Source organism: Betta splendens, chromosome 10, assembly GCF_900634795.4.
Source record: "Betta splendens chromosome 10, fBetSpl5.4, whole genome shotgun sequence".
Taxonomy (NCBI): Eukaryota; Metazoa; Chordata; class Actinopteri; order Anabantiformes; family Osphronemidae; genus Betta; species Betta splendens.
The window spans coordinates 16,070,728-16,085,272 of record NC_040890.2 but is presented as its reverse complement, the minus strand read 5'-3'; the positions used below and the strand labels follow the sequence as shown (position 1 = coordinate 16,085,272).

Sequence of the window (14,545 nt, the reverse complement as noted above, 5' to 3'; positions counted from 1 at the left end):
ACAATAGTAAGTAAGAAAACTGTGATTTATATAATTAATTGAGGTCTAATCCCTTTCAGGGCTTTTGTGTCAGACTAGTGTTTAATGGATTAACTGTTGAATAACCTAGGGATCAAGCCTTATGATGAGAGTTTGTGTCAAAAATAATGGTTGTCAAAAACAAAGGTTCAGCGTCCTCACGCAGAGACGCGAAACAACTGCATGATGTAGTAAACATTTTATTTTGAAAGGCTAGGCCGGACGTTGAATGATTCAGCCAGGGAGGGTTGACTTTGGAGGAAGCGTGTCAAACACAGAACAATGGACCGAACAGGGGGAGACCAACATGAGAGGTGAAGAGCCTGCGGTGGCGGGGCGGAGAACAGCTGAGACAGTCACCTCGGGGTCCTAAAAGCTGGACAGACAGACAGACAGACAGACAGACAGACAGACAGACAGACAGACAGACAGACAGACAGACAGTAATCCTAAAAGTTATTTAAAAAATACATGATGATAGTTACATAAATAATACTATGGCGCCAATATATCAAATGCACACTTGTATATTATTATATTATTTATTTATATCTACTATACTTTTAAATTGTGAAAGTCTTTTCACTTCAGAAGTTGTCATTCGTCAAAGCTGGCATATCGTGTTATTGAATCTGAATATTGTCTCGAACTGACAAATGACGAAGGAGCGTTTTTGTATAGACCAATCATCTCTTGAGCTGAGGACCCTCTGGCCAATCAACATTCAGAATAGTTGTGCGTACGTCTGCGCGCCCTTGATTGTCGTCGCACGGTCAGAGAGAGGAAAAAGTACAGTTAGGCCAGAAAAAACGAAGAAAAAACTCGGCTCAGTAAATATCCAATCAGTGTGTGGATTTATTATATAGGCTTATATTAGTTGTATATTGATTGTAGTTAGTTTGCTATTATCCTAAAACATTTAACTGTTCGCTAATGGATCGTGCTCATTAAGCAAACGCTAAGGCTAACGCTAGCTATCGATTACGTAGTGAACGTGCTAGCTAAATGTGGTCTTGCAGCTTAAATGTCCTTAATGTCAAATCTGTGTCATCTCTCCCTCTCCCGTAGAACATTAACTTGTCCCTGTGTCTATTACCAACGATGCCGAGTGACGACTTGGTACTGGACAGGTAATCAGACAAATTCCAGCTATACTGGGTAATATCATGAGGTCAGAGAACACCAGCATGGTTGTCAACATAGATGCACTTACGCTGATTCAGCATGTAGAAGACCTGTAAAAAGAATCATACATGTTACAGCACCCCCGGGGGGTTGGGGGGCGTACCCATTTCAGAAAAGACTGGGATGGAGGCGGTGCTATAGCCAATACATCTAGGTGTTCATCTACAGTAGTAATTTGCGAAATGTACGTAAACGTACTTATAATCATCAGAATCTCAAGATTCTGCCTTTTTATCTCTTAGTTTTGAGGAGTTGGATGACTTCTCAGACTCTGGCAGTGATTTTGAGGCAACGATTAAATCCTCAAAGCAAAGAAAAAAGGCAGTGCTTGGACCTCAAGTGAGTTATGTTTGTTTAATATCCACTGTGGTGTTAAGCTTTTGCAAGTTTAATTCTTTGTGCTGTTGAAATCATGATGTTGATTATCTCTCAGTTCTTGTAAATCATTAAAAAGGCTGAACGGAAGTATAGCAACTGTAACACTGAGGTTGTCCTGCCATATTAACTCCACTGACCACATCAGTCCACTTTGAATCCCCCGCTGTGCTACCTCTCATTCTCCCCTTTCAAGCCACCCAAGAAACCTAGGCTCAGAGCTGCATCGAGGCTAGAATCCATCTCCAGTCGTAGCCCCATCCCCTCTACTGTAGAAGCTTCAAAGCATCGGCAGCAGGTTCCCCGGGGAATACCCAGACAGGCCTCTCCTAGACCTGAAAGAAGGGTGAATGAGGGGAACCAGGATATCAGTGCTGAGAATATCTACGATGCAGTCAGCTCTGGAAAGAGTGCCATGGTGGTGAGCAATCCTTCAGTTAAATAGCATGTAGGGAAGTGAGTTCAGCGAAACATATGAAGGGAGGGAGGTCCTAAAGGAGGCATTGATAATTAGGAGAGACATGGTTCTAAGAGCCTGCGATGAAGGAGATTATCATGTGCTGTCAGTGACTGACTGATGTGATCCAACAGAACTGCCTTTGATACGCAAAGAGGAAGGATCATGTTGTCAATGATTGACAGCAGGCGTCCCTTCCAACTATTGTTATGCTGTGGCCAGTCTCCTAGGTTTTAAGACTATGAAAGAAGGACTGTCTAACAATAGAAAGACAAAAAAAGTGTGGTCCGCAGTAATAAAAGGTCTGTCACTACAGTATAGAGCATTGAGGGGTGAAGATGTATCAAATTGAACAAATGTGCCTATAGTACTGTTCAAGTAAAGTAAAAACAGCTTAATGTTTCTCTTTACATCTATAAAACACAACAGATGGTCTGAAGCTGTCTCTTTGCGTCACGGTTCAAAATGATTATGCAAAAATTGCAGTGAAGAAAACTAAAATCTATGTTATTCAAATTCTACATTGTTTAAGTTAAATCCATCTGTCCTTTGATCTGAGACCAGTGTTTTCATTGGTGACTGTCTCCCTGCCTTTTTAAAGACTATAGTGGACGAGTGGCTGGAAAGCTACAAGCGAAGTCGGGAGGTGGGGCTGCTGGTGCTCATCAACTTCATTGTTCAGTCCTGTGGATGCAAAGGTCAGAGCTCAAGAGGGGGGCTAAACGATGGGTGGTTAGGAGTGAGGGTCAAAGTTCAATAGATTATCTTTCCAATTTCAGCTTAGGCAGTTATCGGCAGTCAGCTACAGCATTAATTTTTAATTCCTTTGTCCAGGTGTGGTTAGCAGAGAGATGATTGACAGCATGCAGAATGCTGACATCATTGGCACGCTAACCAAAGAGTTTAATGAGGTGAGGAAAGGAAAGTTCAGCTTGACTTCTATATGTAGTTTAGGATCTGAAGCATAGAGTAAGCAATTCTTTGACATATGGTTGGTGGTCAACACACAACTGATCGATATAACATAAGAATATACCACAGGGTTCTGCTTTAAGCCACTTTATTGTAAATATGTTTCCTGTTTCTTCCTGTTCTCCTCCAGGACTCAGGGAATTACCCTCTGTGCACTCCAGGGCTCCAGCAGAAACGTTTTAAGGCTGGCCTATGTGAATTTGCTCAGGCTTTGGTGCGCTCCTGTCGAAATAGCCTCGTTTTTGACGAATACCTCTTCCCCTCCCTGCTGTCTTTGCTCACCGGCCTGTCCGACTCCCAGGTCCGAGCCTTTAGACACACAAGTACCCTGCTAGGTAATAGTGACAGCAATACGTAGATCACCCAGGGAGCTTTGGTTGTGACACTGTTTTAACCCCAACCTTTCTGTTATTGTCTATATTTAAATTGTGGTAAAATCCTGCACTAGGGATGTCCTGCTTTTCTGTGTAGCCGAATAAGCTCCATTCAGACACCTGCTATAATTGCTAATAATATACATTATTTTGTGATTCTTATTGTCCCTTTTTCTTTCTTCTCTCAAAATACTTGTGTAAAGTGTACTGTGACTGCTGCTACTCCTATGTGCTTCTACATTAAATTGTAAAATCTAATATAAATATGTCTTTGTGTCATAGGTATGTATTTGGCTCCATCCATTGGGTGCTGTGCAGTTTGGTGTTTAATCTATCTGTCCTCCAGGGATTTACCTCTGATCATGCTCGCCTCTGTCAATGCTATCCAGCTGTGTCACTCTGCGTGTTTTTCTCTGATAGCCATGAAGCTGATGACAGGGCTGGTAGAAGTAGCTGTGATGGTGTCTGTTCAGCTGCAGACCACCCAGCGGCAATACGACATGGAGAACAGCAAGAGGGCACAACACAGAGCTTCTGACAGACTGGAGGAGCTGCAGGCCAACATCAGCAAGGTGTTAAAAACACACTGGCATGAGTTCAGAAAATGGTACTTGTACAATAATGTAGTGTTATGACTCTGTAAGGGAAATCTTGCAGGTGCACTGATTTTTTTTTATTTTAGGTTTTCCATCTGGTCAAAGAGATAAATACTAAGAGAACTCATTTAGTGGATTGTAGGACATCTTGTTTGTCACAGGTTGTTTAAGGTTATTAAATGGAAGATGCTTTAGTAGTAGTCGGCGTATGTATAATCGCTGTGGATTGTGAGGAATAACTAGCTGTAATGATCGTTCCTCAAAGCAATAGGAAGCCAAGCTAAGCCGCTTTGTTCTGGTCTTGGTTGTCTATGTGTATATTCATGTGTTGTGTGTGTATGTGTAGCTGCAAGAGAACAGAGAGGAGCTTTCATCCATGATAAATGCCACCTTTCGTGGAGTTTTTGTGCACCGATACCGAGACCGGCTGCCTGAGATCCGGGCGGCGTGTATCGAGGAGCTGGGCGTGTGGCAGAAAACTGACCCCGAAGACTTCCTCAATGATGGATACCTTAAATACCTGGGATGGACCCTTCATGATAAGGTTGAGCACATTCAATGCACTAGATCATACAGTAAAATGTTACTGTTATGTCTATTATTGCATTTGTGAATATTTAAAAATGTCTGTATGCAGCAATCTACCAGTAACTGTAGTGCATAGCCTTTGTTTTTATTTACTGTAAGCTTTGATGACCTAAATCCTAGAATTTCTGCACAAATAGAACACAAGAAATTTACTTTACTAATTTAATAGACAAAAAGGGAAAGCCTGTATGCACTTCAGATAAAGAACTGTTACTGTACACTGTTGTTTCCACCAGCAAAGTCCAGTGCGTCTGCAGTGTGTGCGTGCCCTGCAGGGTCTGTACCAGGAGAAGGAATTTATTGGCCGCCTGGAGCTTTTCACCAGCAGATTCAAAGTGAGGCATCCCTCTGGATTGGAATCGCACCTCATTTACCGCCTCTTCTCTCCCTCCCTCTTCCCTCTGTCTGTCTGTGTCTGTCTTAACATCTCTTTAATCTATTGTTTCAGCTTATTTTGTTATTACTCTGTTGCCTTCCTCTCTCCCCGTTCTCAGTATTTTGTGCCCTCTCCACTCATTTCCTTTCCCCTTTTTCACCAATATCAGCCCCATTTTTGTCATGGTTTCTTCTTTTGTCTGGACATATGTCTGTGTGCATTCATTGCTGCCAATTATTGTTGATTAATAGCTCTTCTTTAACACATCAAACCTTCCTAAGTCACATGTGTTACAGCAGATAAATGGCTTTCATGCCAAGACTTAGTGCCTAGTCAATGGGTTTGTGTGCATGTTGTCTGGTAGTGTGGGCATATCTCTGTTAATTGTGTGTGTATGCCTGTGTGTGTGTGTACCAGTGTTTAAATCGAAATATCAGTACATCCAAATGTGTGTTTGTGTGTCTAGGAGAGGATACTTAGCATGGTGCTGGACAAGGACCAAGATGTGGCAGTGGAAGTGTTCAGTTTGTTGCAGCAGATCCAACAGTGAGGGTTTTTTCTGTCTCTGCTGTTTCCACTGTGCTAGCATCTGCAGTGTATTACACAGCAATATCATATTTAATGATCAAAACATACTAATTGTAATTCACTGATGAAATTGGCTTAAAGTATTTTTTAAGTTATTGCTGTTTTATGGATTTTATTTGCTTAGTTAGAGTTTGGTCTGTAAATTCGGTGATTACTGCGTGAGTAACTTTACGGGATACCAGAGTAAAACATTTCTCACCGGAATTCTCGTCTTACTGCATGGTGAAAATAATTAGTTACTGCGAGTACATCTTAGTCGTCCAAGTCCATCGTCTCAACAATAGAAGTGTAATGGTTACTCAGAACTGTGATAACACTGTTTGTCGCTCTTGCTGATGATTCACAGCATCGTGATTCCTCAAGTTTGCCAGCATTTCACACTGACTCAAGTCTTGAGTACCGAAACTCGTTTCCAAATTAGAACCAAATTCGAAGTTGAAACTTGCAAGTTTTATTTAATTGGTGCAGAATGCTGGACATGTAGTTTGTTTAGATGCAGCACAGTGAGCGAGAAATGAAGCTCAGTAAATGGACAAAAGCTTGTAATTACTTAGAAGAAACTACAGGTTAGCTCACTGCTAATTTAGCCACACGTCAAATATAACCAAACATTTGAACAGCACGGCACTGATGTAAGTACTGTTAAGTGTTTTACATTCTTCTTGCCTTTTGTCTGTATGCATTCATTCTCAAGGAGGACTGAGGAGGGGCTGAAAGAAGAGGATTGTGCCCACATCTACCCCTTGGTTTATGCTTCACATAGAAGCCTGGCATCTGCAGCCGGCAGCTTCCTCTACAACAAGTACGCTTTCATAGTAATAGCAATAAATCATTCTAGTCCAGCTGATGTCTGTGTGTTTAAAAAAAAACTTAAAATATTTGTATTTATATGTATATGTATATGAAATATGTATTTATTTATTTATTATTATTATTATTCCACATTCATCCTGATAAAGTCTAATGTTAATGATGGTGTCTGTATTTTTTACCTAATAGTTTATTTGTTATTGTGAAAATCTTAAATGCTGTGTGTGTATGTTAGGCTGAAAAGTGTGATTTCCAGTGGAAACCAGGGGAATGTAGCCTTCTTTGAAATCCTCATCTCCTTCTACATCCAGAGTGAGGTAGGGCTCTCTTTTTCTCTCATGGTTTAAATTTGCAAAAACTAATAATGTGATAACAGTGGCTAAATAATCCAAATGATTATTCATCTTCAGACCAGACTTCATATCTTTAGTTCAGTTTTCAAGTTATGGCTGGGAAATTTTTTCTACTAAAAAAAAAACATTAAAACAAAGCAATTCCAGTCCTCAAGGATTGCCATCCTGCTGGTTTTCCAAGTCTCCCTGCCTGAGTTACCGCTGATTACTTCCATCGGTTTTGTTCAGTCAATCAGCAGCTGAAAAAGTTACATGGCACACCCGATCAAGGTAATCAGCAGATAGAGTTGGAAAGCCAGCAGAACAGTGCCCACATAATTGTCCACCCCTGCATTAGAACATGGTTGTTATTATTATTAACTATGGGTAAATTAAATTATGGTCATTGTAATAGCATTCCAGTAAATCAGTTAATTCTCTCTCCCTACAGTTTCACGAACATGGGACATATCTGGTGGACAGCCTGTGGGGTGTGGCAGGATCTGAACTGAGGGACTGGGAAACTATGACCACTTTATTGCTACAGGAGTCTGGTGAGGGACTAGATGTTGTTTGGCTGTGTTTACCTGACAGGCAGTGTGAACTGCAGTCATTACCAGGTTACACTCTGAGTCAGTGCAGGCCACCCATCTTAAGATGCAAACGGTGTAAAAATGAAGTCTGCTTCCTCTGCCAACTTGTGCTGCTTTGTGCTGTCACCCACTCAGTTCTGGTGCTTTCTCCACTTCTGTGTTGTCAGGTCTGATATATGAGGAGGAGGGAGTTCTCATAGAGCTGATGATGTGTGCCATCAGGCAGGCAGCAGAGGCAACTCCACCTGTTGGGAGAACTCAAGGCAAGAAGATGGTAAGGCATGCTGATAAATATGTGCATAATCCTCTGTACTTAATGTTTTATGGAACAGTGGAGCTTGGGGGTGAGACAAATGTCAAATGATTCACATTTTCCTAATAAAGTCAAGTAGGATAAGAACGCGTAAGATCCACCACCCATCAGCCTGTTGTATGGGAATACGGATGTTTAATTTTTAAATCTGATTCTCACCAGTATCTAAAAGTGCAGTGTAATGGCTTCATTTAAAAGCCTTCGGTAGCTTCACATCAAATCACAAAATCAACACATTTACAGATAAATATGTAAAGTGATGATGGTTTTCTTTTGACTTGCTTGTATAACACAGTGTCCACTGCCATTTGTCTGTACTTATGGACATCTGGTGATGTTCCTGTAATTAGGTCCTGAGTATGAAGGACAAGAAGATTCAGGAACAAGACAAAAGACGTATCACCACCCACTTTGTTCCTTTACTTCCTCAGCTTCTGACAAAGGTATATTTACCATTTTTCATCTTGTAAGTTGAAGTTGTTTACATTACTTACTTGGTAAAGCTTCGGTAGCCTAACTTTTTAACCAAGAAAGGACAATACTGTTATTTGTTGTAGTATTTAGTATAAGTTGTAGTATTTATATTTTTTGTCCTTGCTGATCTGCAGTACTCAGCAGATGCACAGAAAGTGAGCCTTCTGCTCAAAGCTCCCCTCTACTTTGACCTGGAGATGTACAATAGTGCTCAGTGGCTGGAGAAGGTAAGATGAATGAGAAATATTAAAGGCCGAGTGCTGGCTGCTGGCAGGGAGAATGTTAGGAATGTACTGTACTGAGGTGGGGCTTTGTGGTTCATCACATATTACCTTAGAATTCCAATTTTAGGGTCTTAACCTGTGTCTGTTTTTTCTTCACTTAAACCCAACTGTCGTCCCCTAGCATCTGGACCTGCTGCTGTCCCAGGTGTGTGGCATTGTGGAGAAGCACACAGAGCACATTGTGTTGGAGGCTTGTGCCGTCCTTGCCAGTGCCCTTTGCTCCGTCCGCTACACCTTCTCCTCCCGCGCACACCGGGCGTTCAGCCAGCTGTTGGACAGCTTGTGTGAATGGTTCAGCGCCTATCTGGGCGACCTGCTGCAGGTAGGGGAGCTTGTCTGTGACACGTGCATCTAGTGCACATATGCTTGTACAGTGTTTGAGTAAACATTGGTTCATTATGCGCTGTAATGACTCCATGAATTTCATCAAGTCAAAGTGACTTGTGTATGATTAAACTTTGGAAACAACAACATCTTGTGTTTGTCATTAGGGAATTGCAGATGAAGACGAACTGTATAGTGCAGCCAGTGCATTGAAAAGGATCGCTACCTTGGGCAGGTACAGTAAGTGTGCATCATGTCTACATCATGTTAGCTATGGAAACTGTTCTCCAGGCATGCGTGTGGCCTTATTGTGTGATTGTTTTTATTTTTTTTTTCTTATTTAGCGCCATAGACCCGACAGGCTGGAAGATATTGGACCCCTGTATTGAACTGCTGAGGAGCAGGTTGGAGTCTGGAGATCTTGAGAAGGAGGTTTGTCTAATCATAGTCACACATTCACAATGAAAACTGGGCAACTGTGAAACATTATGACTAAACAGACTAACATAGTTTTTATGAAAATAAAACTACTGACGTTCATCAGGGGACAGGACCAAGATATTTTTGCACAATACAAAATGCCAGGTGCATTGTACATCCTTTTTGTTAAAACCTACGCAATTTTCAAAAAGAGCAGCCTTCTGCGTCACTTTGTTACTAGGCAACCACTGCCCTTGACCTCACTGCTAAACTAATGACAACATTACTTCTAAACATTGATTAATTTCATAATTTGCATAGAAATGGCTGAACAAATCAATTTCATCTGGTTTAGATATTGTTCACGACTAGTAGTATTGAACGTTTTTGTGAAAAGATTAGTTAAGGCAAGTATTAACAGTGGAAACCATCACCAGCGCCAATTTGTTGAAGTAGAAAATATTTTTGCCATCTGTGCAAAAGCTGATTTTAGCTTCCCTTTGTGTAATTGCAGCTCATGGTGTCAGCTCTGAGATGTGCAGCCTATCACCTGATGTGGGCTAAAGTGAATGCGGTCAACTCCAAGCCACATGAGGTGCTCGTCTGATATAGTCTAAGAGCTGAGTCTTTTTCTGCATTCGCTGTTTAGAAATAGTCTGACCTTCAGTCAGTCATTCACATTCAAACTCAGCCCCTGGAAGTGTATGAGATGAACCAACCCACATTAATACTTCAGTGATCTGTCTCAGCAACCAGCCACCCCAGGGTTGTAATGTTACTGGTTTCTGTGGGCTCTTTTCATCTGTGTAGTTCAGCAATTAATCAGCTGTGCAGAAAGCAGGCAATTAACACAACAATGCGTTGGCAGGTCTTTACACCCACAGTGTCACTCATACTTAATGCTGGCTCCATACTTTATTTAAATATATGTTGTCTTATTCTATTCTCTCTCGTTTTTTTAATTTTAATCTTTTCTCTTTTCTGCTCTCACACACTGAGGATGTTCTTATGACTCATGCAACCCTATAGTGTTTTCCTAAACAGAGTTTCAGAGTTCTAAATCTGACATGCCCACCTACAGAAATACCACGTATGATGTAGGGCAGTTGTGGCAAACAGATGCGAGGAAATTATGCCTTTAGAGCTTGTTTTGAATGTTTACCTTTGTAATAGGTTCGTAAAAACAGTCTCATTCCCAGTTTTCACCTTGCTCAGCTGACAACTAGTAAGATGCTGTGTTTTGTGATGATCGCTGTTGTTTGGAAAGAGCTCCCTTAAGTGTATGTTGCCTATGGAATAAAACTGTCCTTCCTAGGATTTATACCTGTGTTGTTTTCCCACGTATCAGGCTGAACTGAAGCGTCTGAAAAAGCAGGTGCATTCATTTACTAGAGTCTGTCAGACATGTCTGTCTGTGAACCAGCCCGAGATCAGAAATCAGGTAGGAACTGAATTAAGGTGGTATCACACACTCTAAATGATTTAAGGCATATTTACAAACCCCACATGTTGACTGTAGGTTTATCAGTATTTATCGTCTGTTCAGTTCAGTGGTTGAGTGCTGAGTATTAATTATACTAATAAGTGAACTGTTATAAAAATTGCGAGTTACTTAAATGAGTAGTAGTTTCTGTTAGACAGTAAATCCTAAAAATGTGTGCACACTTGATCCATAGGCATTTGAGCTTCTGTGTGACCTGCTGCTGTTGTACAGTGTGACATCTGTCCGCTCTGAACCAGCCCTCCAGTCACTGGTCCACCCTCCCTCTGACTCCCTGCGCTCGGAGTTGGCTGCTTTCCTTCTCGATTACATCTTCATGGATCCAGAAGATGCTGATCTCAGCGGTACTCTGGCACGAGATGAAAATATTTGCACAGGAACCTTTCAGAAGCTGTTGCAGAGATAATTTCAAACTATTGAATAACGGTGTTCACGAAAAGACTGTTTTTGTTGATGTGTAGTGCTTTGGGAGTGTTTTTGTTCAGTTATAATGCTGCCAATGATCTCCCTGAGGAGTCTAACCTTATTTATGCCTGCAGTCATAGTTTTGATGTCTTTTTTTTTTTCAGTCTTCTGAATCGAATTCCTTTTTTCAAATTTCACAATCTACTGCCAGTTCTCACGATATATATAAGTTTTTCAACACACATTCTGTTTTTCTTGTCTTATGAACGCCTCTCTTTCCTTTCTACATTTCTCATGGTGACTGTTCTATTGCTGTCCAAACTTCACATGACTGTCCCTGACCTGTCTTTATAGCTGAGGATGAGGAGGAAATGAAGATACGTCTCCTGCAGACGAAGCGTAGCCAACTGGCTGGATACTGTAAACTGGTCATCTATGAGGTGCTGGACCTTACTGCTGCCACTGATGTCTTCAAGCACTACAGCAAGGTGCAGTTTAGTCAGGGCATAGTCAGATTTCTGAGTTTGAAAGGTGTTCAGTCAGACCTGGAGAAATAATTTGGGTTGGGAACACAAGAAATTGTGTCATGCAAATTAATAATGAAGAGGATGTGGAGGAGAGTGGAGGAGGGTGAGAGAATCCGTTTTAGTCAGTGAGGCGCTAAAAGTGAGTCAGAGGAACAGTGGTTAAAACAAACACAGGAGGCTAAAACTGAGTGGCTTATTTTTATACCATTAAATGTTTAGTCAGCGCAGGAAATTCAATAGAATAATTGTTTTTTTTCTTTTCATTTTTCAGTACTTTAAAGACTTTGGTGACATCATTAAAGAGACTGTGAGCAGGAGCAAACTTATCAATCCTGTACAGAGTGCCAAGGCTGTCTGTCTGAGTCTGCAGCAGGTGTGCTCATGTTACTGATATAAGGTTTCAAACATCAGACAAATATGTCTAGTGCAAACCATTCGTTTAGTCTAATATGTTCACTGTGATATTATGTTTGTGTGTGTGTTCAGCTGTTCTCAGAGAAGCTTACAGAGGCTCATAGCAGGCGGAATCTCCTAGAAATTAAAGACTTGGCCAAGAGGCTTGCCTTGAGTTTTGGCATCGACCTCAACCGTATCCGCAAACCTGTGATGGCTGTGCACATGTCAGTAAAAAAGATGTTTATGAACATCGTTCAGAGTATTACACTTTCAGATTTTATTTTATTTTAAAAGAAACAGTTGTTCAACACATTTCCTCTTGTTGATAAACACATATTTCATAATTGTTCACTGTGAAGTGTTTGAACTAAACCTATGGACATTTTTGTCCAACATGTCTGTTAATATAATAATGAGTGTTACTTTCAGGGATGGTGTGCGTTTTGCCTTTCGAAAATCGAAGGAAGGGGAGGAACAACATGCAAATGTGACCTTCTTGGAGATCCTGAGCGAGTTCAGTTCCAAGCTGCTACAACAGGACCGCGTCGTACTGTGAGGGCCTAAAGGACACATACTGATACTACTGGTCATCTATACATAGACAACTTTCACTCAGAAGTATTTTGCTGAGTTCAGATCCAGGCAGTAGAATTTTCTGATATTTTTTCAAACTGACCGGCGTTGCTAAATTAAAATTTGTACGAATTAAAATATGCTAGAACAAAGAACTTATATCTGTGTGTTGATTCTTTAGATGTCACTAGTCTACAGTAGATGTTCATGAATTAATTGTGTAAGAGCTGTGAACTGTGAGAGTTAACAAAGGATTACTTGGTCTTTGTTCCCATTGTGTTGTTACATGTTCAGCGCTGCGTTTTTGAAATCAGAGTGTCCCGGTGCTGTCCTCTCCTGGCCGTCAGTCAGAATGTATCAGCGTTCATTGGAGCCTCGCTCCTCTGCTAAGCCCAGAGAGCAGGAGGAGGAGGAAGCAGTTGTTGTCCCCTCACGTGAAATGCCTCTCGCTAAACGCAAGCGGACCGCTTCTCAGGGTGAGATGGACACACGCGTTGTGAACTCTTGGTACAGTGGGTATCTTGTATCGTATAAATCAATCATTAAAATATAGCCTCATAGTTTGAATGTTCTGGACTGGAAAGGACAATAATGATGATTTCTTTTATTAAATGCTTAATAACCCCCCCTACTGATTCTCTCTCCTTCAGGTTCAGTGGACAAAGAGTTGTGGTTGGACGGCAGCAGTATCCGCAGCGGCCTGACAACCCCAGCCTTCACCTCCACTGCCCTGAGGCGGCCCGCCAAGCAACAGGCCACCACCAAACCCAGAGCCGCACAGTCTGATGTTGAAAGCGTTTTCGACAAGCCAGAGTCAGAGGACGACCTCTCCTCAGGGTTAATTGATTTTCATCGCCGTGTCTACAGTATTTGCCATTTCTATTTCAGAGGTTCTGGCATAGCTGCCAGGCACCTGCCAAATTGCCAAGGGTTAATTTATGTCTGCCGACCAGCCAGAGTCAGACTGTCTCTGTTCTGTATTTAGTGGGCAATTTGTGCAGCGTTGCCGGGAAAAAGCCTGATTATATGGACTCACTGTGGGCAAGTCTTTCTGCAGTTGATTTATCTTGGAATACAAGCATTAGATGATTACCTAACCGAGATAGAGCATAATAATGTAGATGGGAAAGGGTTTAAAATGTGTTTTTGTTTTTTTTTTTCATTTTTTCATTTTGCCTGTGCCAAAGACACCACGGCTTCCAAAATTTACCAGCTGCTGTTCACTAGGTCACATATGCGAAAAGTGAAGCCCAGCAAGCGACTCCGACTCTCCTCCAACCAGACTAGCGCCACCTTGGACCAGCGAGACCTGGACTCTCATATGAACCTGTAAGAGTGATGTTAAAAGAGATTGTTTTAGAATTTGGGAATTGTGATTAAATTAATTTTTGTCATACCGTATAATGCCTTTCTTCTCTGCCACAGATTGTCTCTCAGTCAGAATGAAGATGGAGAAGGAGAGGGGGAAGAGATTGAAGATGACGAAAGTGACTTGGATAGTGAATCTGCTTATACACTGGTAAGAAATTATCAGTCAAGTGTAAATCCTGTATTTTTTTAATGTCATTTGGAAAATCTATGTTATGAACATTTTATTAAGGAACAGAGTACTGAGTTGTGACAGATTTGAGATCTATTTGTGTTGGTTTTCTGTTCTCGGCTCAAACGTTCTTCCTTTTTTTGCTCTGCAGCCGTCCACGCGCCACACTTCAGTCAGTGCGCTGGATGAGCTGTTTGACTGAGGACGCACACCTGACTCCTCTGTGTTTACACTGAGCCATGTGATCTTTCGGCACGCCTGTCAGTTTTGCTTTGCTCGTTTGTTTTGATAGGGAAAGCAGTAAAATAATAATCCTCTGGTCCAGGGATTAAATGTTAAAAATGGTTGTTTGATTTAAGTTTCAGAAATGGTTGAAAAAGAGCGATTGTGTTCAGGCTTTGTTATATTCATGTTTCATAGAAAGATGCAACTCATGTATTACACATTTTGTATTTGATTTGCTAATATCTTGGGTGACAACTTAAAAAAAATAATAAAAAATTGTTTAACTGAGCAAACTGAGT

The 14,545-nt window shown here is 41.2% G+C and overlaps 1 protein-coding gene across 3 annotated transcripts; it reads left to right on the top strand.

Annotated features, from left to right (window-relative positions):
- The first annotated feature begins 284 nt into the window (after window positions 1-284).
- Window positions 285-14,543, top strand: LOC114864107 (cohesin subunit SA-1). 3 transcript variants are annotated; one of them, XM_041072621.2, is made up of 32 exons: window positions 285-332; window positions 1,087-1,148; window positions 1,446-1,542; window positions 1,775-1,999; window positions 2,637-2,733; window positions 2,870-2,946; window positions 3,138-3,342; window positions 3,802-3,953; window positions 4,324-4,521; window positions 4,802-4,900; window positions 5,408-5,487; window positions 6,224-6,331; window positions 6,575-6,656; window positions 7,123-7,225; window positions 7,432-7,538; window positions 7,928-8,020; window positions 8,186-8,278; window positions 8,457-8,657; window positions 8,827-8,894; window positions 9,004-9,091; window positions 9,594-9,674; window positions 10,428-10,520; window positions 10,756-10,924; window positions 11,340-11,473; window positions 11,784-11,885; window positions 11,999-12,132; window positions 12,338-12,460; window positions 12,776-12,957; window positions 13,132-13,318; window positions 13,709-13,810; window positions 13,907-14,000; window positions 14,173-14,543. In XM_041072621.2, exons 2-32 carry the CDS (start codon window positions 1,120-1,122, stop codon window positions 14,221-14,223), a joined length of 3,654 nt encoding a protein of 1,217 aa, XP_040928555.1. In that variant the 5' UTR covers window positions 285-332; window positions 1,087-1,119; the 3' UTR covers window positions 14,224-14,543. The 3 variants fall into 3 exon arrangements, with proteins under 3 accessions (XP_040928555.1, XP_029020594.1, XP_029020593.1); XM_029164761.2 differs by lacking the exon at window positions 285-332 and adding an exon at window positions 660-848; XM_029164760.3 differs by lacking the exon at window positions 285-332 and adding an exon at window positions 713-863.
- Window positions 14,544-14,545: the final 2 nt, after the last annotated feature.